General features: G+C 34.2%; 3 protein-coding genes across 3 annotated transcripts in view; all 3 read right to left on the bottom strand.

Moving 5' to 3' along the window:
• Positions 1-26,902, bottom strand: part of LOC132714375 (POU domain, class 2, transcription factor 3L-like) — an 85,420-nt gene that overhangs the window by 32,726 nt on the left and 25,792 nt on the right.
• On the bottom strand, positions 4,780-11,706 carry LOC132714371 (uncharacterized). The gene is made up of 3 exons (XM_060697231.1): positions 11,510-11,706; positions 10,395-10,583; positions 4,780-6,521 (listed from the first exon to the last, which is right to left on the bottom strand). Exons 1-3 carry the CDS (start codon positions 11,562-11,564, stop codon positions 6,349-6,351), a joined length of 417 nt encoding a protein of 138 aa, XP_060553214.1. The 5' UTR covers positions 11,565-11,706; the 3' UTR covers positions 4,780-6,348.
• On the bottom strand, positions 16,112-20,984 carry LOC132714370 (uncharacterized). Its single transcript, XM_060697230.1, has 3 exons — positions 20,789-20,984; positions 18,370-18,552; positions 16,112-17,232 (listed from the first exon to the last, which is right to left on the bottom strand). Exons 1-3 carry the CDS (start codon positions 20,841-20,843, stop codon positions 17,048-17,050), a joined length of 423 nt encoding a protein of 140 aa, XP_060553213.1. The 5' UTR covers positions 20,844-20,984; the 3' UTR covers positions 16,112-17,047.

Below are 26,902 nucleotides of genomic sequence, written 5' to 3' on the forward strand. Positions count from 1 at the left end.
ATGTTATATACGAATATCTGTGCATAAAAAATGTTTTTGCTTTGGTATCAAAATAGCTGGGGGTAAATGCCCAGTGCAAGGCTTTAAAAGGGATGTTTAAACTGGGCATGACATTCAAAAATGTTTACAAATCGCAAAGTCAAAGTTCTTGCTATTCCCGGTGGCAAATGGGCCGCGGTAACAAATAACTGGAGCAATATTATTCATCAAAAGAAGTCTAAATACAAGTTGAAATGAAAATATAAAAAAAAATGTTTATTCTTAATATCAAATCATATTTATTACGTTGAATGTTTTCAAAAGAGAAATAAGAGCAAATAATCTTTCAAAAACTACAAAGTAACAATGTTTGTATCATTGTAATAGCAGCATAATGTACCTGCCCATCAATCTAAAAAGATCATTTAAAACACATAGAAATAAAAATACTGTTAAATTATATCGAATCAATTACAATTGTCAGGGTGCATTTACCTGCAACCATTTTATGGGGGTGATCAATCATCTTTTTGGGTGCATTTTGGTTGAGATTGCCGCTTTTCATTGAGTCAAAAGACAGAATTTGTAACATAAAGCTACGCTCAGTTAAAATCTCAAGTAGTCTACTCAAGTAGATTTACGCTAAAAGAAAGCGGGCTATTTATCTAGATGGGTATTTTTATTCACTTTAAGTTTTGATAATCTGTTTCATTTATAACAGATTTTATACATATTTTAAAATTGTCAGTGATTAATTAATTAGTGTTATAACATTTCTGCTATTTTGTCACTGTTCACTGGTGCGCCATTTTGTATCACGGTGTTTTCAATGCTTTTCAAACCTTTCAAATGTTGAACGTGCGTTCGTAATAAAAATGAAAAAAAATGTTACGGTCTTCAACTTTCTGAAGCATATTGCGACAAGACTGATAATAGATTCCGATTAAAGACCCAGCTGGTAAACCCAAAACTGTTATTATCCCTTTTGTGTTTTTTTCTTGTGCCTAGTTACAGTTTTCAATAAATAACTCATTGATCATATAGCTAAGCAATCTCTTTCTTGTTCTGCATTTTGGAATTATTACAGTTGAAGTGATTAAATATTTTGTATGGGAGTGAATACAATTTGTTTAAATTTCACTACTTTTATGACAAAAATATGGCTTCATCCGCCAGGAAATAATCGTAAAAATGCTCTAAATCAATTATGAAACAAGTGTTTGCCCTTACTAAAAGCAGAAAAGAGTACTCATTTGTAAGAGTTACTGTGCCCTTAAGTAACATAAAGAAGACAACTCTTGATGTGTAGATGAACATTAGTGATTACCTCCTTTGGCAGATATCTGCACTGATAAAGGGAGATCACTGCGTAGGAGAAGGGATCATAAGATGCATGAGTTGTTAACCTTGTCATACATATTTGGGTGATGTGAGGTCATTCTGGAAATATAGGTGCCATGATTACACAAGAGCGATCAGAAATCACATGTGTCGCCTCATGATTGCCAATTTCATGTTGGGACAAGTTTTGTGACAGACGGACAGACAGACGAACTGTGCACAACTAGACTTGGTACTGATCATTCCTGTAAAGTTTGGATAAAATTGCACCAGTAGTATATGAGGAGTAGTCCGGACAAGCTTTTGCGTATCTGGCAACACACAGAAAAAAACACCTTTTTATCAAAGGGCCATAACTCGGCCAAAAATCATTCAACCGAAAAACCCGTGCAATATGCGAAAGGACTTGAGCTACAGATCAATCCTGTAAAGTTTCATTGAAATTGCATTAGTGGTATAAGAGAAGTAGTCCGGACAAACTTTAAAATTAAAATTATTAAAGGGACATAACTCTGACAAAAATCATTGAACCGGAAAATGCTGACAATATGCACAACTAGACTTGGTACTGACCATTCCTGTAAAGTTTGGATGTAATTGCACCAGTAGTTTATGAGGAGTAGTCCGGACAAGCTTTTGTGTATCTGGCAACACACAGAAAAAACACCTTTTTATCAAAGGGCCATAACTCGGCCAAAAATCATTCAACCGAAAAACCCGTGCAATATGCGCAAGGACTTGAGCTACAGATCAATCCTGTAAAGTTTCATTGAAATTGCATTAGTGGTATAAGAGAAGTAGTCCGGACAAACTTTAAAATTAAAAATTATTAAAGGGCCATAACTCTGACAAAAATCATTGAACCGGAAAATGCTGACAATATGCACAACTAGACTTGGTACTGATCATTCCCGTAAAGTTTGGATGAAATTGCACTAGTAGTTTATGAGGAGTAGTCCAGACAAGTTTTGTGACGGACAGACGGACGGACAGGTGGACGGACGGACAGACAGACAGACGACGGAGAAGTGATCCCTATATGTCGCCACTATTCCGTAGAGGCGACACAAAAATAGAATCCCTTTAGGACGCACGAAATAGCAAAACTTTGCTGCAGGTTATTTCCATATGTGCTTAATTTGATTTAACTCGGTGATCAAGCTGGCCAGTCAAGGCGCACAATACCCTCCCTTTGCCGGTAATTCTGGACCACTCTGGACCAGAGGGGACAGACATTATTGTCCGTTAAAATAAACTGATCGTTCACTGCCCCGCTATACAGCCTAACCTAGGTGTCTTATATCTCACCAATGTACCGCTGACCAGTCAATGTACCTCTGTTTAGCACAACATGGACAGGTCGTCCGTCTTCTCGCCATAACTGATCTACCCACATAGCGGTCATGTTCAGCAATATTAAGGTTTCCGTTTTGAAAACTTTCTCCATGCGTTTGTCAGTAAAGTCTTAGCAAAAGCTAGATATCATTGACGAGTCCAGTTTTATCTGATCCACATAATATGCTTCCTCGATCATTCCAAACGGGCCCGGTGGTGACGACGAGTCAATTGAATTTTTAAAAAAGGTCTCCTTGATCGCAGATTTACCCCTGCGCACCCTTCTATGCGCCGTTCGAGTACAAACATTTACCCCAAAAACATGAAAAAGGTCATTACGAAGATGCGTTACTTTTGCAAACCGTTCTCGACGGGACCGAATACTCAAGTATTAGTATTGTCAGCCTACGGCATGTATCTTGACAGGTTAACCATACTGCTGCCACGGCTCTGAGTTTAATGGTGTGGTAAACATTTAGCGCCACACTAACCTCACGATGTGTGCCCCTCTCCTTTACAATCCGTACAGCCCTAACCATCGCCGCTTCACTCAGATGCCGTCGTCCTATACTAGCATTTGTCATGTCAAAGTAACCAATATAAAAAGTCTAACCTTTGAATTACCATACATTTAAAATATCGATTTATAAGGATAATAATTAGTCTCTGCTCCCACTGAAGAAAACAAGAGAAAACGAGGGATGCATGCTTTTCGTGGCCAATTGGCGAGATCTACCCGATATCTTAACATTTTGCATTTAGGTTTGGCGCGTGTAAAAAAGGCTGAATCAAACTATGCGAAATCAGTAATGATATCACTTTTCTACTTTTTATTATATGGTGAGAAACTTTTGCTGCTTAGCAAAAGTTGAGTACCATAGTATAACTGTAATAACATGCACAAAAATATTAAATCGAATCGTCCGGTAAGCTCAGTAGGTATAGAGCGTTGGACTGTAAATCGGACGATGTGTAGGCTCCTACGGGGTAAACACTTAAAAGAAGGAAAATAATATTTTTCAAATACCCGACTGAACGGCGATTCCTAGCATTTTTTTTGGAAATGCTTATACTTTTATACAGTCATTCGCACTGTACCTTTGCTCTGGCATGTGCAGAAGTTATCAGTTCCTTTCTAAAGTGAAGGCACTAAGCGCTGGTAAACTGCTCGACAGTCTGTCCAGGAATTGTGCTCTAGTGAATTCAAAATGGTTTAATGCCGTGATCTGGAGGGTAAACTACCAACGCCACCACCACCTTTAGGTAAGGTTAGGTTCCTAACAGTTACAAAGTGCGCCGATGACAGTTAACACGGGCACACGACGTGGAGATGTATTCGGAGCAGGCCTATAACATGACGAGAAGAATTCAGTTTCGATACGTTAGTCTTTCAACTAGTTATTAGCTGTGTCAAATTGTTGTACACCGTTTGTCTCTGGATGTCTATCTGTCTTCTGTGTGTCTGTCAGTCAATATGTCTGTCTTTGCAAAAAAATGAGATTTTTTTGGCTTTGTGAGAATACGTATTTGTTGTTTTTGTCTGTTCGTCTGTTTTAAATGTAAACTCCTTCTGTTTTGGGGATGAATGAGTTAGCTGTATGATCAATTTCTGAAGAAAACTTAAGGTGCTTTATTCAACAAGCCAAAGTGAAAACTTGACTATGGAGAAAACAGCGTACGAGGAATTTTCTTTTTATAATCATTTTGATCACGGAGCTCTTTTTGATAATGCGAATGTTTTTCGCCATATAGTACAACCTTATTTATGTTTTGCCATACCATTTGGCACACTTTTCGTAAGAATTCATTTAACAGCTTGTGTATCCGGAACGCAGGAATGTGAGCACGTTCTTTAAAATATGTGTGTCCGTTTACTTTCTGCTTTTCTCGTTAGGATTATATATGGCACAGATTCGGCGTTACTATTTCACTATTAAGTACTGCATAATTTTCTACATTTTAGTATAAAGACTTGTTCTAAATTTACATTAAATTTATTGATTAATTGTATGGTTTACTTGATTTACTGAATTTTTTTATCTGAAAGGCCCTGCTCACACAAAAAGTAGAAATTTAGCAATATAAATATGTCACATTTTTTTATAAAAAATTAATTGTCACATCTGATTTTATACAATATATTTTAAAAATCACAGAAATTCAGAGAGTAGATATACGTTAAAGATACAATTTACAGCAGTATAATAAACTACTTGCGCTAAACACGAGAAACATGACTTGGCAACTACGACGTACTTGTACACATGTAGATAAATACTTGAAATACAGTTTAAAAAGATATGTCTTGTAATGTATAAACTAATAATTCCAAAAGAAACGCCTAAACTTAGAAATGCAAATGAAATCCTAAACTTAGAAATGCAAAAGAAACAACTCAACTTAGAAATGCAAAAGAAACCACTCAAATTAGAAATGCAAAAGAAATCCCAAAACTTAGACATGTTAGAATTGCAAAAGAAACACCTAAACTTAGAAATGCAAAAGAAACCACTAAATCTAGAAATGCAAAAGAAATCCCAATACTTAGAAATGCAAAAGAAACCCCTAAAGACTTACTTTGATTAAGTCCATTGACTTACCTAGATAATTGTATACATACCAAATTACCAAAACGGAAAAAAGAGTACATATCAAAATATGTTTACAGTTTGGATGCTCCTATATTTACATTCCTAAATTATTCGATATGTTTGCAAATAAAGTCACACAACAAATTTTCAATAAAAACGATGTTAACGAAGTTGAAACCATGCTCTAGTGACACATAGTATATACTAGTATGAGGCATCACGTCAATGAATACATATTTACTTTGGTCAAATCTATCAGTCATTTAAATTGATCATTTTGATGTTTTTAATCTATTTCCTTACTTACATCTGTTTATGAATTTCCAATCCCTGATTGCACTGTAGTGACATTTTCTTTCTTTAAAGGAAATTCATTGAGGCCGAATAGCCTAAAACATGAAATTTTAATGCCCTACATAGATCACTTGGGGCACTTGAAACGGAAAGATGTAGGAATTGTTCTCAGAAATACTAGTACATTGAAAATTGTGTTTTTCTGCTACTTTTTTGCACTCTATTGGTTAAGACCTACATCAAATGGAACATTAATATTTAAAATATATTTACAGTCACATCATGTAAAAAATAAACACTCAGTGTAGTCCCTATAAAACGAAAATAAATACTGACAGTTAAAGGTTGTACGTTTACAGAGTTCTTCAGTTCATTTTCGTGAGGCGAACATATTTAACAGAAATATCAGTTATCAAATTGAAATGATGAGTAAGAAACCTAAAGATTTGAGTATGGAATGTGCCTTACGTACATTGTTTTACTGTACACGGTTCCAGAAAGAAGGCAACAAGTAAACACTTCTGTGCCCATTTTGGTCTGAATCCATCGGTAGTTCTAGTAACTAATTGTTCACAAGAACACCCCAAACCCTATCTTCTACCCTTTTATATTAACTAATATTGAAACTCATAGAATAAAGAAAAACTCGCGGGCACATATTAATACACGAGCACGCACACATCTAATTAATTCACAAAAATACATGTACATATGATGTTATCATTAAAATTCTAAAACTAGTCAAGTATAACAATAATAAAAAGTATAGTATGTAAGTCCTTCATATCACAACTGGTATCAACAAATATCAAAACGTCATCTTCTGTACAACAACCGTTGCCAAGTAACAGAAGAGAAAGGTTGAGGTCACATAGACCCCCCTTGACCCTTTAGAGTTACACAGATCTTCACTGCAAGCACACACTTGTGGAGTCTTGCATCCATCCCAAAGGGCCGCGTTTGATTTGTCACGATAATAGTCTGAAATTGAAGATAATAAGAAATACAGCGTATCGCCTAATTTCATTTACTGAAGCAATAAAGCAATTCAGATAACCTATCAACTGCCCGTATAAATTTTGACTGACATGGTTGTTTCCTCGGCTATGTGTTGAGTGGATTTCTTATTTGGGTTCCTATTTCGTTGGTCTTGATGGATCTTATCATTTTCAGAATTTCTATCCTTACACAAGTACATTTTCAGTATTAGAAACTGTAAAATGTTGTACCGTGTTTCATCTTATAGTATTGTCCTCTGTTTTCTAACCGGTAACGTTCATTAAAATACTCAAGGCGTTGAAAATACGGTGATGACAAGGGTGTGAGAGATGTTATGAACCCCATTTGGCAAGAAAGTTTGTTGGTCAAATGAAAAAAGAGAGATCCATCAGAAGCAGTGGAAATGATAATGAAGACTTGGTTTGATTGAATCTGTCGTTTAGAGATAATGTGAAAGTGCAACGACTCCCACGCCCCATACGTACTTAACCCTTCACTTCATATAGACCTGCGTTGACGGCTCTCACCGACCACCCCCCCCCCCCCCCTTTGAGGCCTCAAATAGTGAAAAAATGCCCTATTTAGACACCAAACACTTGTTTTTGTTTGAGAAATGGTGTTAATAATGTTAGCACTTTTTCGGCGCCATCGCCTATCAAATAGATACATCAATGGGGTGCCAGAGGGGATGTGCCCCTTTCTGCTTGGGGGATTGAAGGTGGTCAGCAGACCTCTTCATCCCCAAGAAAACTGTTGACTTGTGAAGGCTAAAAATGGCCTCAGATCAACCTTAAGGTAACATGTTACCAACGCTGAAAAGCCTTTGACTCTATCTCAATCCATTGAGAAGGTGCAGCAGTTTGAAATCAGTTCTGATGGAAAAATCAACGCAAAATAGTGATTTTTGGCAATTTTGAGATGTCACCTCGTTGCCATGCTAACAGGCAATTCAGGATTGAATATGCCGTTACAAAGGCTATGGTCAAGTCAACATTTGTGCCAAGTTTGATTAGTATTGAAGCCTATTTTATAGTTCATAGCAATTTGAACTTGTAACAGGGGCTTTTCAATGAAAACAGCCATTTTTCACAAAAATCTCATGAAATAATGGGTCAAGCAGTATACGATCTTTAACAAGCGGCGTCCAGTCTACAATACTACATGTGTTAGAATCAATTATCTCAAAGGACCAGAAAAAATAAACAACATCTAAGTGCTATGGTGGCTGATTTTGAACGCTTTTGTGCGTCGTGTTGGCGCTAGCGACAACAGGACAAAGCGCCAAACGGTACGTTGTCGGACTTTCGTCTTGTCGTCCTGTCGCTAACGATGTACGCCAAACGGTCGTGTTGTCGCGATGTCACATTGTCGCTCGGTTCAAATCGAAGGATTGGCTTATAAGCCAAGCGACAGGGCATCGCGACAACGCGCCGCACGACAACGCGCCGTTTGGCGTGCTTCGCTAGAGACAAGACGACAGTGCGACAACGCGCCGTTTGGCGCTTTGTCGTGTTGTCGCTAGCGACAAGACGAAAAGGCGATAACGATATAGGTTGTGTTGTCGCTATCGACAACGCAACGCGCAGTGTACCAAATCAGCCACCATAATGTGCAGTACGGGGAGAAAACTTGTTTGGCCTTTGGAATATGCCGTTTCTTCCTTATTCGCATGTATATTAAGGCTGAATTTGTTTTATCGTGAGCATCACGCTATACCTAAAAAAAAATCAAAGCGGTAAAATTATGTTGCGATTAATCAAAAGACGTGTAACATAGAATGTATATGTTATTTATGATAAATACATACTGTACTACATACATAAACCGAATAAATTCCCCATAAATAAATACTGTACTACTTACATAAACCGAATAAATTCCCCATAAATAAATACTGTACTACGAGGGGTGTCCCAGAATTACGTGGACTTTTGCTGTAACTCAAAAACTACTGAAAATAAAAACAAACAAAATTAACATGAACAAAATGCAACTTTATTGCATTAGTACAAAAAATTTCAAAGTTGTCCGGCAACAGGATCAGTGTCTGAGGGCAGGGTAATGAGACAAGGGGTAGCGGGTGCGGGGCGGTCCATTCCGACGTTACGACGTCATTCCGGTGGCGTCGCTAGTTGTTAATAAATGCGTGGAGTCGAATGTCAGTTTTTCTCAACATAGTCGCCGCCTAACTCAATACACCTATAATGTCGATATATCCACTGGTCGTACACTGTAATAATAATAATAATAATCGTAATAATAATAATAATAATAATAATAAAGCATACAATAAACTTTTGTAACGATAATAGTGTTAAAGACGACGGTGATAATGCTGACGCCGTATTATTATTATTATCATTATTATTTATCATTATTATTTTTATTATTATTATTATTATTATTATTATTATTATTATTATTATTATTATTATTATTATTATTATTATTATTGTGGAGTTTATTTCGTACGCAAAGACAATGTGCGTTAACAAGGGAAATAACATATCATGCGCACTGCTTACTATAGCAGTTTGAGTTCACTTTCTTAAAAGCTGAAGCGGAAAAATTGCGTTTAAAATAATAAATTGTGATTAGCTTAATTTTTAAAAATCATTTTTTTTAAACACAAAATTATTGCTTACCCTTGAATAGTACATAGCATTGTAACGCCTGTCCCGATCTATGACGTCCTTGACTTCCTTAATTGACGCCGCAGTCAACGTTGACTTTCTCCCACGACCCTTGTCGTCTTCAATGTCCTCCCGGCCGTCTCGAAAACGCTTATGCCACTTGAAAACGAGTGATCGACAAACAGGAGGTCTCACTTTTGCAGTCTCCAACATTTCCTGCGTCTATATTGGTGTCTTCCCAAGATTAACCCAAAACTTGATGATAGTCCGATGTTCCGCGTAATCGGTGGACGTCATTTTTTTGTTAAATATCCAAGAGCAACGGTTGTCAGTTGTCCGCTGGTAAACAATAACGGAAACAGCTATGACGTCAAAATTTCAAACGAACGTTCATATGATGTCACTGCATATGCTTACGACGTCGCGCCATTTTTTACGTATAAATACGCAAGATATACGAAAGTAAAGACAACTTATTAATACAAAATATTGGACTGCCCCGCCCTGCGCATACTGCGTTACTATAGCGACGTAAAATATAGAGAAGCAATGTTAGAAATTTAAAAATAATGGACATATTCATTAAGGATATGTTAAAGGTATTGTGTACAAAATTGCTAAAAAATGCATTAAAAAGTAAAAAAGTTATAGCAAAAGTCCACGTAATTCTGGGACACCCCTCGTACATACATAAACCGAATAAATTCCCCATAAATAAATACTGTACTACATACATTAACCGAATAAATCCCCCATAAATAAATACTGTACTACATACATAAACCGAATAAATTTCCCATAAATAAATACTGTACTACATGCATAAACCAAATAAATTTCCCGAAACAAATATTATATTGCTATTTTAAGTACGGATTTATAATATAACAATTAAGCAATGATTTCACGTATTAGCCATTCGCTTTTAAGGAGATAAACAACCATACTCAGAGAGTCAATTGATCACAATGACAATGATGTATACATATGCAGCTTGAGCAACAGAAAAGAAAAATCTTTATAAACTTTAAAAAGTCTACGTTATTCCTATTTTAATCTATAAGCATTGTAGTCTTGGCAATGCATTTATTTTTTTATATATTGTCGAAATACAATACTTCTTTCAAACCATTTGGGGTCAGTTACACAAGAGAATTCGTTTATCATAGAGAAAGAAACAACACAACATCTTTGAACAGGAGCAGGATTATAAGATGCTTACATGTTCCCTTGTCGTTTATAGCATAGCCACGTATACAGCTGGTTCCACCGTTCCATGAATTAACCAATGTGCTTCCACTGACTGTTGTATCCTTGTGGGCATCAGCATTAAAGTTTTTCTCTCCACACGTAGATGGGGAATCCTGAGAGTTACACTGGTAACACTTCAAACGCCCACAACCTTCCACAACTTAAAAATATATTCTCAAACATCTTCATCATACAGCAGAAAGTAAGTAATAGTTAGACAAAAAATAAACGATATAAAGGGAGCGACATGGAAACGACTGTAAAAGAATCAAAAGAGCAAAGAAAAATCTCTTTCAGGGGTAGGTTATTCAAACAGCATGGTGATGACCCCTGAGTTTGTTTTCATAACAATTTGTTTAAATCATGATTATCTTTAATCGTGCGATTTAAGAAAATTCAAGAATTTTCTTCTTTGCATTTTGAAATACAATTATTTCCTATCATAGGGACATATATTCTACCTTAAACAGTTACAGTCGCTCTGGGACTACGTTGCTGAGTGCGTTTAATTTTTATAGACTTCTACTTATTACATAAATAATTAATTTTCAAACATCTATGAATTTTATGTGCTTTTTTGTTTTTTCAGGACAAATTAAAAACGTCCTAAATATCTTGGTGTATACCTATATTCTACCTTAAACAGCTACAGTCGCTCTTGGACTACGTTGCTGAGTTTGTTTAATTTTTATAGACGTCTACATATTACATAAATGATTAATTGCCAAACATCTGTGAATTTTATGTGTGTGTTTTTTTTGTGTTGTTGTTGTTTTTTGTTTTTGTTTGTTTGTTTTTTTTTGTATTTTCAGGACAAATTAAAAACGTCCTAAATATCCCGGTGGCTCTAATATCTGCTTAAAATATTTGTACATTTCCAAAACTGTTTAAAGTTTCACCGATATTTTTAAAGAAAATATTTAGTAATCTTGTAATTCCTTCTCATGCAGAAAATCATCTCAAAAATTAAAAAAAAAATAAAAAATGATAAAATAAATTATCAAGAAATCAATCAATCAACATTAGAAAAAAATAATAGTTAAAAACAATTAAATAAATTGTGTTTATTTTTTCATTACTACTTACCTAAACAAATATACGTAAAAACAACCAACCGCGTCAACTCCTTTGTAAAAGCCATTTCTTTACGTTATTCCGCTCCTTTTCTCTGGCAATATTTGCGTCACAAAATACCAGCGTTTCTGCCAAAAATTTTAATCAACTAATTCCCTATCGAACATTTCATTATTTATATACCTGATATGTGATGTATAGAAACGAGGATCGGGCTTCCAAGAATATTGGGTTTAAAACTTCTAATTTACTTCTCTTATTGGACATTTACAAGATACGATGTAATCGATACTGAAAATGACGTCATAGTCTAAATGTGAGTTGTCGAACTACATGGGACCATCCCTTAGTCTAACTTGGCACTTCATATTTCCATATACATAGCATACCCCGTAAATCTTAAATACTACGATTTTTAGGTTATATATCTATATACAGTATAAATTTGAAAGTATTATCTATTTTGCACTTCATGTAAAATACTTAAATAACAATTTGTATCTGATATTATCAAGTGGACCCCCTATTGACTCCTCCCCCAAAATAATGAATCTCAATATGTTTCAAACGGTTTTGGGTTGATTTTTTCTCTTTTAAGAACCAATGGAACTTAAGACAACTATTTGTATATTGTTAAGGCCCCCTTTTCAAAGGTCCATTTGAAGTTTGACTACTGACGAATCATTCATCGCAAAGTTGTTGCCAGATTTCAAATTTTAAAATAAAATCACGCATTATATCATTTTGTTTGGTACTGAAAGAACATCAAGGTATACCAGTCCGCTTTGAATTAATATTTTAAAATTTGTTTTATTGACTATACTACACGAACTAAATATTTACATAATTATGTAAAAGCTAAACTCATTCTCCTCATATAAACCTCGGCTTGTTGCACAATTATTTAGGCTTAAAATCAGTTTTCTTCACGCATCATCTATTAGCGGCCTTTGCTTTATTGTGGTGACAAAGAGGTATTTTGTACTTTGATTTTGAAGATATAGATCAACTTATCTAATTGAAAAGAAGTGGGCATTACGATTTCAAAATACCTATATTTCCCTTATCAAGGTGGCAAGTGGTGGTATAAATCACTTTTGTTATAATTCACAATTTAATCAATGTTTACAAGGCTCTCTTAGATTCTTTTGTTTAATATTATAGTGTTAAATCTTGAGGACAATTGATTGCAATAAAACTCTATATTGATATATCTTATACATAGATTATAAAGAAGAAAACGTGACCAAGTAAACGTTTTTCTCTCCAAAAAAGCAAATTCAGTGATAATTTGAAGGTCCTTCTAACTAAAGTTTAAACAGGCTAACTTTATCAGGCGAATGTTTTTTTCTTTATTGATCAAAAATGAATTCTTTGTTTTGCGTAGTTGGAAAATACTTTTTGTGAAAGATAACGTTTAGTTTCATTAAGTTGAAAGGGGAACACGTGTCTCGCTTAAGTCTTAAAAGTTAAGGAATATACGATGTGTATAATATTTATTTATGTACATGTATTTATGGAGATAAAAGGTTGGCAGCTCTGTTTCGCCGAATAAAGCTACCTGGGCGGCCTTAACCATTGTACATTTTTGATATTGCAGTCCAGGAGACACAACCTTTTACACTTTGGATCACTTCATAAATTTCGAGCTGGTATTTTAATAGGGAAAAAGGTTATCAATATATATAAATATATGTGTATTTTAGCTGATCAAAACATAAAAACATTTTCAATATTTACAAATAATTGCTTGTTGGGAAAGAATTGAAAATATATAATTTGTTATGGATTTTACTTTTTAAATCGTATTGATTATCAAAGTTTCAAACTTAAATGATATTGTCTTTGGTTATATAATAAAACCACCAACAGAAGCAATATGCATCCAGATTCAAGCTAATTTTCATGAAAATTTTGAAAATGTATTTAAAATTAAAATATTATGAAGTGAACAAACAAAGTAATTTACGCATTGCAAATGGTACTTACAAATCAGGTAAACACCAATAATGCGTCAAAATATGATAAAAATAACCCTTACTGCGTTAGTCATGCAGTAGAAAATATGGTGATAAATACTGCAAAATCAGTCATCAGTCGCGCAAAACATTTAAATTATTTCTTGAATCTTGAATCATTTTATTTTTATAAAAAATTTCGTACATTTTTCCACAAATTTTATTTCCTTGAAAATTTTTTGCTCATCTGGAGGCATGCAGCTTTAAGATACATAGCATACATAAATATAAGTTACACCAAAATATATACATTTATTTTACGCTTTCGAGTGGATTACGTCACTCGTGAGAATACTGTTGTTAAAGATAAAATTTTATCTTACACATTAGCAAACAAATATCCTGTTTATAACATTTACAATTTTGTTATTGTTATTATTTCATGGTCATATTCTTAATAAAACATGAGACACAGTGTATAATACAAAAGCTTTCTTTTAAGATAACTTAAATGTAATAACATTATATACATATTCTTTGATTATTATGTAGGAGAGACTATGTGAAATGTCGTAAAATAAATATCAAGTAAAAACATATTTATCATTTTATACTAAATTTATTAAGATAATCTTCAAGACATAATACACAAGACCTGTATATCGGGAGTTAATCATTTTTCACTTAAGATTTGTTCCATAAACATTCTTATTTTTGAGTCATAGCTAGGTTTTGGACTTATTTATTTCCTAGCAATATTATGACAGAAGCTTTGAAATTGAAGAAGTTACAACATACACGTGTAAGTCATAAGTCTCTTTTCTGTGAAACGTTCTAAATTTCTAGCTCAGTTTTGGTCATAAGACTGATTTCAGAAGAAAGACTTTCTAAAAATCGCAACATGAGGTGTCACAATCAAATTATATTTTCGCCTTCCATCAGTACTTTAAGTACTTTGATACTGTGTAGAACGCTAGTTGATAAAACCTGTTTTCGTTTATTTGAGTTGTCAACTTTATGCTAATTAGCCATATATATTTGTCTGTTCTGAACAATATGATAAATATTTTGTTTACTGCCATACTTGACGTAAATAAATTCATTTGATACTTTGATATATGTAATTAATTAGTAAAATGATAACAAAATTAAAATTCCATATCATTTGTTGTTTTTTGGTATTTTAACAAATCATATGTATACATGTACAATTATTGTATAGTACGGTGTGTCTGTTATTTATTTGAAAGCGAATTGCTTACATCAGTCAATTTACACTAACTGAAATGTTTGCTCTAAGGATAAAATTGAAAAAGAAAAAACAACAAATAGATAAAATACAGAATCCCTAAAGAAAGCCCAACACGGCAAAATTGAAAATGTTGCAGGCTCGGTTTGATTGAGCCTGTTCATGGACGGTAATGGAAATTGCAAGTTACCGTCCACGCCCCCTAGCACCGGCTTAAGCAGAATTCAACATTTAAACACTAAGATGGTGAAATTTGAATTTAGAAACATCCGCAGATGTGTTCATACGGCGGTTATCATGGAACCTTCAATGTGACACAGTAGTGTCATTCCATGAAAAGCGGCGTATGGTCCCCAAGTAAAAGAATGCGTGTGCCCTAAACGAGAAAACAATGGGCGGAACTAAATAAAATGGAATTTTGAAAGGGGATCTGAGGTTATGAAGCCTGCATATCACAGATAAGACGTCAAAAGACAAATTTAAAAAGCAGGCAACATATCCTAAGGGTGATTCAACATTATTCAAGTAGGAATATTGGAACCACCCAACTAGAAAATGCCGAAAAGTTGAAACAAAAAATACCACAAGCACAACAATAATGTCGTGCTGAACGATCTTCAAGGATCGAAAATATAACATCATTGATTAAATGTACGGGGAGACTTTTTACAGCCGCCACACGGCACAAATAACACGGATGTGATCATCAAATAGATAAAATACAGAATCCCTAAAGAAAGCCCAACACGGCAAAATTGAAAATGTTGCAGGCTCGGTTTGATTGAGCCTGTTCATGGACGGTAATGGAAATTGCAAGTTACCGTCCACGCCCCCTAGCACCGGCTTAAGCAGAATTCAACATTTAAACACTAAGATGGTGAAATTTGAATTTAGAAACATCCGCAGATATGTTCATACGGCGGTTATCATGGAACCTTCAATGTGACACAGTAGTGTCATTCCATGAAAAGCGGCGTATGGTCCCCAAGTAAAAGAATGCGTGTGCCCTAAACGAGAAAACAATGGGCGGAACTAAATAAAATGGAATTTTGAAAGGGGATCTGAGGTTATGAAGCCTGCATATCACAGATAAGACGTCAAAAGACAAATTTAAAAAGCAGGCAACATATCCTAAGGGTGATTCAACATTATTCAAGTAGGAATATTGGAACCACCCAACTAGAAAATGCCGAAAAGTTGAAACAAAAAATACCACAAGCACAACAATAATGTCGTGCTGAACGATCTTCAAGGATCGAAAATATAACATCATTGATTAAATGTACGGGGAGACTTTTTACAGCCGCCACACGGCACAAATAACACGGATGTGATCATCAAATAGATAAAATACAGAATCCCTAAAGAAAGCCCAACACGGCAAAATTGAAAATGTTGCAGGCTCGGTTACACAGTTTGATTTGTTATTCAATAAGGCAAAGGTCAATAGAATGAATAAATTAACATATAATAACAATTTAATGTATTAATTTAACATGCATAAATGAGTTTTATTATGGTAACAATATTAGAATCTACAGCATAAACAATATACACAATTAGGGAGTGGATAATAAATAACCATCTTGTACTTTATTCTAATACGAGTATTAAAATCACATATATAATAATATATTTACTGGTATTGTGTGTGGTATTTTTGTAAGTTCATAAATAAAATAGAAATACAGTCTGCGTACATCAATTCTAGACATGAAGATATTATCCGAGACGTTAGTCTCGGGTAAAAGTATTTTTTCGAGGAATATTTTTTTTAGTGTTACTCACAAACCCATGTGTTATTTATTTTATTATCTCGAACAATAACTGTGATGATCCTTGTATATATTGCTTGCAATGTATACATAGTTATAACTACATTTCCCACAATCGTCCGACAAACGACTTTGCTGAACAACACCCACTTCCGGATAAAACCGCCATAAAAAGTAGTTCCTCATTCTGCAGTATTTCTTATATTCCGATAACTCATCATTATCGTTTCAAAGCTTTATTTTCCTGAAGATTAACGGTAAATTGATATGTATATTCAGCATTAATTCTTTTCCTTTTACATCAGCAGCATTTCGTTTGTTTTGTTGTTGTTTTGGTGTTTTACACGTGTAAGAATCAGAAAGAGTAAGATTTTCCGTCGTTGTTGAAACGTTTAAACGACGTCATGAATCATGATCATCGAACATTTTTCGCCATTTTGTTTGGTCATATTATGGTGCATAAGATGTGCGCTGTTGTCAGTCTAGCGCCATACGACAAAAAAACCGGATAACTAATAAATTGGTCATGTGATGATTCAATGAAATAATACTCAGATCTTATCATAAGCTACATGAAAATCTTTTGGATAAGCACACTTCCGAGAAAAGAGCAGACGAGAGTTGTTGCAACAGTCGTCGCCATCGAAACCGGTCTTGAGGCTTTAGAATTGCACAAGTCGTTGCTGCAGAAACATTTCTGAGGCGTCTCGCATCCATCATGCTCAAACTCGTTTGATTTGTCCCGGAAGTAATCTGAAACATAATATATCAGTTAATAACATGTGCAGTTAATAACATGAAAGATAATATATTAGTAAATAAAAAGAGAAAGGTAATATATCACTTAATAACGGTATCTACTAAATTAAGAAGTTTTGATATACGTGATGCTCGTGTCATTGTTGGTGGCAAAAGCACTTGCTATGTGCTACTAAATTAAGAAGTTTTGATATACGTGATGCTCGTGTCATTGTTGGTGGCAAAAGCACTTGCTATGTTTTGCGTAGCAGTACCTAAAAATGATGTCCCTTACTTCATCCGTGAGTTGTAAACTTTTGTGGGAGTTTTTAACTTTTCATTCGTTCCAACAGTACCTGGTAATTGTAATGGTTTTGTTTTGGTGCCAAAATGCCCGGGGATAATGGCATGCTTTTAGCGAGACCTGAACATTCGACGATTGACGAAGAGGTAACCATATATTTCTAGGGATTTTGAAAATCAACAAGTCATGATTTTCGCTATTCCACGGGGTTTGTGTGACAATCACCCGGTGCATTATACTTTTATCAAGTCATCCGAGTAAATTATACAAACTTGCAAACATTAATGAAATCAAAATAAGCAATGTAAATGTGTCCTTGACCGGTATATGCCCAAGTCTGGGGTATTAGAAATAGCAATATATGCATGGTAATTGGCAATTTCTATATCATAATAATTTTTATGCGGACATGAGTTTTCTCTTTTGACATTTGACCTTCAAGTGCATGAAATCTGTTTTTCTGGACAAAAGAAATGATAATATCCGGAAATGCAAAAACCAGACTTAATGGCAGACACCAAAACAATTCATTTGATACTCCCTTTGTTGTTATGAAAGCAATGGCATTAGTGACCGTTTGATTTTCACATAGATCGATCTACATATAAAAGCTGGTAATCTCTAGCGTTATCAAGGAGATGGTTTTTAGCAGATAAGTTGGGGCATATTTGGTAGAGCAGCTAAAATACACTCCCCTGGCCGCTTTGAGTTCGAATTTCGTAAGGAATGTTGAGTTTACCATATGACCTTTGCAGCGTCGATATGACTTCAAACACATCAACAAACAACAATGCATTTGCAAAAATCTAAAAGTTAACTTAATTTGTAAAACATAGTAAGTCACGTACATGTTCCTTTATCGTTTACTGCCCAGCCACGGACACAGCTGGTTCCTCCTGTAATATCACTGGTACTTCCGCTAGTAGTATCGTCCTTGTGAACATCCGCGTTAAAATTATCTTCACCACAGGTAGATGGTGAGTCCTGGGAGTTACATTTGTAGCACTTCAGTCGGCCACAACCAGTTACAACTGAAAATATAAGGGAAATATTTGTAAACACTCAGTTTACGTGCATCACTTATTTTAAATTAAATCGACCCTAGAGGTCTCTTTATGCTGTCAATTAACACGATGAAAAACGTTTCCAGTGAGTGTTTCGATAATGCAATTGATGTAAATATTATGTGTTATAAGATGGCTTCCCATCAGACAAAGATCATGTTTATGACAACAGAGTAAGAGCTTTCTTGCATATCAGACTGGCGTTTCCGTGAGTTTTACCCATGCCGGAAATTTCATCTGGCATGGAGGGTTCCAGATGAGTCGCGGAACGGTTAGGATGACGTCATAAGAAAGTAATTACGGTTGTAATGATATCAATTTTCATTGACAATAAAGATAAAGGATTTAAAATAACATAGACTATGGTAGAATATGCAAGAAAATATATCTCACTTTTGTTTGCGGTTCGGATCGGAATTTCTTGCATAGCAGACTGGCGTTTCCGTGTGTTTTACCCATGCCGGAAATTTCATCTGGCATGGGGGGTGCCAGATGAGTCGCGAGTTGTACAATGGCACGCTCAGGATGACGTCATTTTACCGTTATGAATGAAGTTGCAATTTCATACGCTGTTGTAAGAAAATAGTTACGGCTGTAATGATATAAATTTCCGTTGAAAATAAAGATAAAAAATTTAAATTATAATGGAATATTGTAGAATATGCAAGAAAAAATATCTAACATGTGTTTGCGGTTCGGATAGGAATATTCGTCCCTCGGTAAACGGCCCATGGGCGGTAACTCGGCAAGCCTCGTTACCGCCCAATGGGCGGGTCACCTCGGGACGGATATTCAGGTCCGAACCGTAACATATGACAGATATTATTATTCTTGCATAGCAGACTGGCGTTTCCGTGTGTTTAGCCATGCCGGAAATTTCATCTGGCATGGGGGGTGGGGGGTGCCAGATGAGTCGCGTGCTATACAATGGCACGCTTAGGATGACGTCATTTTACCGTTATGAATGAAGTTGCAATTTCATACGCTGTTGTAAGAAAGTAGTTACGGTTGTAATGATATAAATTTCCGTTGAAAATAAAGATAAAGAATTTAAAATATAATGGAATATTGTAAAATATGCAAGAAAAAATATCTGACATATGTTTGCGGTTTGGATCGGAATATCCGTCCCTCGGTAACCCGCCCATGGGCGGTAACTCGGTAAGCCTCGTTACCGCCCAATGGGCGGGGTCACCTCGGGACGGATATTCCGGTCCGAACCGCAACATATGACAGATATTATTAATCCGTCCCTCGCTCACCCGACCAATGGGCGGGTCACCTCGGGACGGATATTTCGATCTGAACTGCAATATTATTCTAGTATGATGGCTAGTATTGGCGGATAAACCATCGTTACAAACATGCTTATAGCTAGAATATGTTCCAGAATAGCAGAATCTCGATTGGCAGAATATACGAAAAAAAGGTTAACGAGTGCAGAGGAAAATATTATGTGGGGTCTTTATGGGTAAACAGTATTGGTTGCTATTTTCAAATCACCTGGCCATCAACGCTATGGATTCAAACCTCACCATGAATTGTGCAAGAAAGCTGTGTGTTGTGGCAGTCTTACAGAAGTTTGGTGGCCAAACAGGTCTGATATATAACATATAAAACTATATATTTAAGTCAGGAAAACCGCCATTTTGACCTTTACACTGCTGTTTTGTAAAATGGTGATTGTAATTAATTGTGTTAGTAATTAATAAATGTTAATCAATGTTTATAATTAAATACCGTTTTAGTCTGTTTCTACATGTATATACTAAGATCCATTCCTTTAAAGGCCAATACACATGTATTTATATGTGCATTAGTGTCTTAATAATGAACAATTAAATATTAAAATACGTGGCACATTTCTCTTTCATAAAACTTTTTTATTTTTTTATTTAGAAACACTTCAATCAAAAAAAATATTCCCCAAAATTTGCTCAACTGTTTTATAAAGTCATGTACAAATTCTTTATCATAACTAAAGCCGTTTCCTTTCTTAATGGTCATACATTTAATCAATTTTGCTATACTGAAAAATGTAATGACTATATTAAGTGAAATCAAATGACACAGATGACAATCCGAAGTCAAATTAAGAAGAAACAAAAAAATGGCAATATACATGTACATAATAATATGTTTGAAGTAGACGGCGAATAAACAATTAAATAATAAATTCAAACTATGCTCAATATGTTCTTACCTACAACATATATCGACAACAAAACAACACTCATCAATACTTTGGTTAAATCCATTTTGTAGTATATTCACTAACTGAACCTATGAACGCCAGAAGTATGTGTGGTAAATATATAAGCCAGCTTTTCTCTATATATAATAAGTATGTATGCTATAGCCAAGACCATTTAAAATACAGGTAAACCTCGTATACTATGAAACAACATAGCAATGATATTTTTCGTTGTGTGCCTAACGATGCATTTAACATATAATGGTACAGTTAGGTGCGACTAATTACCAAAAGCATCATTGAGCGGTCAAGCTGTATTTGTATTATTATTAGATATAAGTAAAGGTGGATCTGTTTTCTACGGTTATTTTCGCACAGTGACCTTTGTAAATTTTATATAATATTTAAAGAATGTAAAAAGCCTTCAAGATATCTATGTTTTGTTTTGATTATAAGTTCAAAAGTTTATATACATCTCTATAGGTGAGAAATATTTGTTCATTGCAAAATGCATGGTACTAAAGAATGATTTATCAGCTGTTTTTGCACACAACACAAAGTATTCTCCTATATTAAGACGATGTGCTTATGCTGACAGACTCATCATAAAATAAGTCTTCTGTCAATGCTTCCCTCCGATTTGAAAATCAATTTAAAATATCAATATTAATTTACCTTTATGTTTTATTCAATTCATTTAATCATTTTATTGCATTAAGCATTATATGCTTAAAAAAGCATATTCATAACTTTTGTTCCACTGCATTTATGGTTTTCTAATTTCAAAAAGAAAGCCTTTTCACGAGGACTTTATCGTGTTTGGTTTTGAGAAAATTGTAGGTTTGAGACATTAATCATGTTTTCCTGCGATACTGTGTCTTTGAAGTGCATTGCGAATGCTTAACTATTAATTGTGTTTGTTTGTCTGTTTGTTTGTTTTCCCCTTGTTTTCTTTACAAAGAAACTGAGTTGTTTACACTGAAGTACAATACCAAATATATTATTCGATCCAAAGTTTCTACTTTATAATGTCTTCCTCATCGGATTGTAAAAAAATCTTCATTGTGCTAGATTTTTTCTTTTTCTAAAAATGTATACATTTTAATAAATTTAGTTATTTCTTAAATTGTGTAACCTTTTGGTAATATGTATATTATATACATTTATTTGAAAGTATTGACAGGACAAGTGGAGACTTCCGTAAAAATGAACATATATTTCGTTGTTTCGAGTATTTTACTTTCCGTTTCAAACTTAATTTGTATACAGAAATTCACATATATTTGAACAAACTCTGCTTCATTTTTGTTATATAAATATTTATATACATGTATATAAGAGATAGATATGAAAACTTAAACTAGTATATAGAAACTAACTAGTGTTAAGCTTGAGTACGAATATTACGTAGTTTTCCTTTTTTATTGAATATCTACTGCTTTTAGATAAGTCAGTACATAAATTCTATAATCAATAGCTTTGTAATGGACTTTTTAAATTGCTAAATCAGAAGTTTATAGACGTTGTACATAAATAACTTATTGTACTATTATGTAAATGCATTTGTAATAGAAAAGTGCATTTATAACCGGTAGTTTTGAATTAAATAAATTCATTACATCATTCAAATCCTTTTTCACTCTGTCAATATACCGATCAATGCTTCATTCAATATTAAATAGGAATTTAGTACATGTAGATACTTGCGTGTCATTTTTCATATATTTAAAAAGCATCTACTGTAGTAATCTATCCATGAAGAAGATAGATCTATATTATATTCATTTTTAAAAAAAAATGGTAATTCTAACGATGCTCATCGTTTTGATAATATTAAAGGAAGTTAGTCATTTTGTTTTCCACATTTAATTTTTCAATGGACATGTTACTGTAATAACAACGTTTAAACGTTAACGTAGCTTTGACTGGGAAATTCGTTATTTTCTAAGTTACATCTATACTTTAGTATTGCTTCTTTTTTGCAAAGTTTGGTTTCGGTAGATGGGTTTATTTACATGTATATTGAAATTACATGTACATGTTCAAAATGCGATATTATGTTTTTTTCAGATCATGTGAGCAGTTATATTCAAACTACGAATGTTAGGTTAATAGGCACTCACAGGGAAAAGATATTCTGTGTTGTTACATTACATCGGATGTATCTGCCGCTTTCTTAGTATGTCGTTTCATGCGAAGGTGTGTGCAAATAGTTTTTTTTTCAACCAGGATCCTGTCCTGTCTATATAAATACAATGTAGCAAGATATAAAAGGGCACATTGTGCTTCCCTCCCATCAATATCAACCGGAAAAGTCGCCATATGGCCTCGTCTCTAAGGACATGACTTCAAATTTCACAAAGTAATTGACAGACTACATTCACAACATTCAGCTTATGGGGCAGGGGACATATTCAAATGATGGCGCCGTCAATCTTTTTAATAACTCAGACATGGTATTTTGAAGGTATTGGAAACTTCTGATATTTCTTTGTCATTGTAATTCTTTCTTGTTTGTAAGTAGGAAATGAGTAGTATTTTTGGGTTTTTACCCGAAACTAAGCATTTTGGTAGCTATGTGTGTATTTGACAATTGGCGCCAAACAAGTAAGAAAATTTGGATAAATTTTGTGAAAAATCTAAACGTATGACAGACACTTTATTGGTCATTTTTGAAAATGCCATAGCTTGCACTGCGTGTTAGTGATATTTTTATAGGAATCGTGCGGATTCTGCATGAAGATTGCCCATATTGGTATATTTTAGGTGTGATTTTGGCTGGGTAGGGGTAAACATAAATTGCTGTCAGTCATTTTTTATGGAGCAATGCATGCAACTATTATTTTTTTCAATGTATGTCATATATCATTGAATAATGCTGTGCAACTGATTATCTGCCTGTGAAACAGATTTTGAAATATTTGGAATTGTGTTTTTGGCCACACTGAAATACAAAACTGTTCATTTTTAGGTCCCCTGTCCCCTTAGGGGTAATAACTTTGACGTCACTTGTTGATGTTGACATCATTTTAGATATCAACAATCTTTTGTTTATATTTCAGCGAATGATTTGAATTTCAACACGAAAGAAAGACAATATTTTATGTTAACTTTAGTCCTTTCGTAGTTGTTTCCCTTTGTTAAAAACGTTTCTAAAACCTCGTGCAGTCGACTCGGCGGTCTATCTCTAGAAGGTGCCAATTATACTCTGTCATAAGCCTGGGACTAAAGAAGACTTATATGTTTGCGTGACCCTTATTGGTACAAAAACGAAATTCCTTCATTTATTTCAAACTTGAGATATTTTGAACAAATCGAACAACCCCACAATTATGTCATGCATTTTTCCGAATTAGTCCTTTTTAACCCACTCAAAAACATTTTACGAAATAAGGAAACATGTCCAAAATTACCTAAAAGTATCTTCGGGTCAATGGTCAGTAAGTCTTTAGCAATGACTTTGTCATTATATTTTTGTTTTTCAAAATAAGTTCCTATTACACAAAATGCAAAATAAACCGTTTAATTTTCTTGAAAATACTATACGCATATGTGTTTTTAACTCAAGAAGCACAACTCTGTGTTCCATTTAAACACTCGAAAAAGATATCGCAACTACCGATTCTTTTCACTGTCATCAAAGCTTTTTGATCGTCACTTTAAATTTATTTAGAAAACATTTATAGCACATTGTGCGTTCAGCTTTAGGCGTGTACAGTGCACGGTTCAATTCCTGCATCAAATACTGACGTACACCACATACCTGTCAACATAAAAAAGTAAATATTCAGTATTCTCAACAATTAGAATTACCTCGATGACAACAGAAAGACGTACGTTGCCTGATTGGTTATGTTTGTAAGGACAAAATATTTTCAAGAGATATTCTGAAACCACCGACAATCACCTGTTCATTTATAAAATACCAGGAATAGGAGGTGTTAGGAAAGTCCACCGTTCCCATCGTAATCGTTCCGGAAGACCACAGGCTACAAAATATAGTGATGAAACATATCAAACGAAATCCCTTCATGTAAAGGGACGTATTGAAGGAATGATACAAAGTCGTTGAATGTATGGAATTTTTGCCATATTTTGAAACATGTTCCAAATACAAGATCGGTGCCCATATACGACAATGCTAGGCCCTATCAAGAAGTAAGGCTGCAGATTACGAGCAGCGTCTATAACAATATTTCCGTGACCTGCAAGCAGCTCAAACCCACTGAACATTTTCGAGACATTAATACCTTCAGTGTTAGGTCAGAAAATCCTCCTGCAGGTTCTAAATAACGAAAAATTGCAAGGTGTACTTCACTAGGAATGTACAAATTTTGAAAGGCGGGTTGAATCCACACTTTTTAATGGTATATACGTACCAGATCATTCAAGTGGTCGATAACAGCAAGTGGAAGAATTCAGCATCCTTACCAATATTAGATCTAAAATCAGTAGGTGACAGAGATAAAAAGACTTTCAACACTTCGGATGTTGAAGCGTATTTAAGGATATCATTATATAGCGGATTGAAACAAACTTTAATGTGAATAGAATTATCCCCTAAACTTAAGCTGAATACCCTAGACAATAATATTCATCATTTACTTGGGATTTGAATATGCAACACGGTTTCACTGTTCACTTATTTCCAAGAAAACATTCTATGTTTTGAGCAGGCTCTACACTTTAACCTGTAAAAACAATTTAAACAAATGTCAACGAAAGTTATGGAAGAAAATAAACCTGGCCCCGACATTTTGTATTGGTTTTCTGCCCATGCAGATCACAAAAAGCCAATTGATAGAGGCACGGTGGTTCAAACTTCTTATGCTATCACACTTCCATACTGATATCCCTAAAATCTATTGTGGAATGTTTCATACTAGAAGTTGAACAAATTCATTTAGGAAATTCAGAAAGTTGATCACAAAGATCATAGTTCTATGTATAGTAAATAATGGTAACGTTCTTGACCTCTTACATTTCAATTACTCAGAAAGAGGCTGTCAAATAAATTGAAGAGACAGCTTGAATGCATCCTATAGAGAAAAGTTAAGAGATTAAAGTCTAAAAAGGTCATGTTAAAGTGGGTTTAAGTCTGCAACCTAGTATAAGACTATTATAAGGGGAAGTATGTCTTAAAGGTACTCCACTGAGGTTTTTTGACATGATGGAACCGAAAATATTTGTATAAATGGACACAGATCTCGAAAATTAACTCGTGTAAAACATGTCAGATCATTCTCTCACTGTGTTTCCTAAGAAAAATCAATTTTATTGTGCAAATTGACCCCAAAATGAAAAGTGTTGCAATGCTTTTCGCTCAAATTAGGCAAAATATTATATAGCATAAAACTCGCTTATCAATTTAATACCAAGTATATTATATTATATTATCTATTGCATAGTGTTCAATTCTAAGTGCACTAGTTAATTTATGAAGGAATTTATTATTTTTGGCTACTGGATCTCAGTGGCGTTCCTTTAAGTTTAACTGATGGCTTAAAAATATCTATCAATCTCTCTGCATATAACTACATGTACCATAATATCAGCATAAAGAACACAACACTGTTAACATGATTTTTCTCTCATATTTCATTATTTGTGTGTTTTTTTCCAGTGTATAAAAACAGTACAGCAACAATTTGTCAACCTCTATAAATATGTTCTTGTAATCACACTTTTTGTAAACTTTCAACAGCCTTATTCAATAAATCAATCAAAGACAAAACTTAATGAATTAGAAATGAAAATATAGCTAACAAAGACATATGTGCTGAGTCACATCTAGATATACATGTATAATATGTGCAAGTATTCTGTATTGTATTTTATTTAACTTATTTTATTTAACAAATCTATTTTTCTTAACCAATCAAATGAATTCTTAATGGCACATGAACATAACAAATTTCATTGTATTTGTATCCAGTGTATTTCTGGTATCTAAATGATACACAAGTATTTTGCATATTGTTTGCTATAGACTTAAACCTCCATGAACAAAAGGTCCAACATTTCTTTTACATACATGTATTGTTCGGAAAATCCATGAAAGGTTTGAGAAAAAAAGAAACTACAAAAAGTCAGATAAAATAAATGTAGGTATAAATTTAAATC

Source organism: Ruditapes philippinarum, unplaced genomic scaffold (assembly GCF_026571515.1).
Source record: "Ruditapes philippinarum isolate M1 unplaced genomic scaffold, ASM2657151v2 ctg4123_1_1_1_1, whole genome shotgun sequence".
Classification (NCBI taxonomy): domain Eukaryota; kingdom Metazoa; phylum Mollusca; class Bivalvia; order Venerida; family Veneridae; genus Ruditapes; species Ruditapes philippinarum.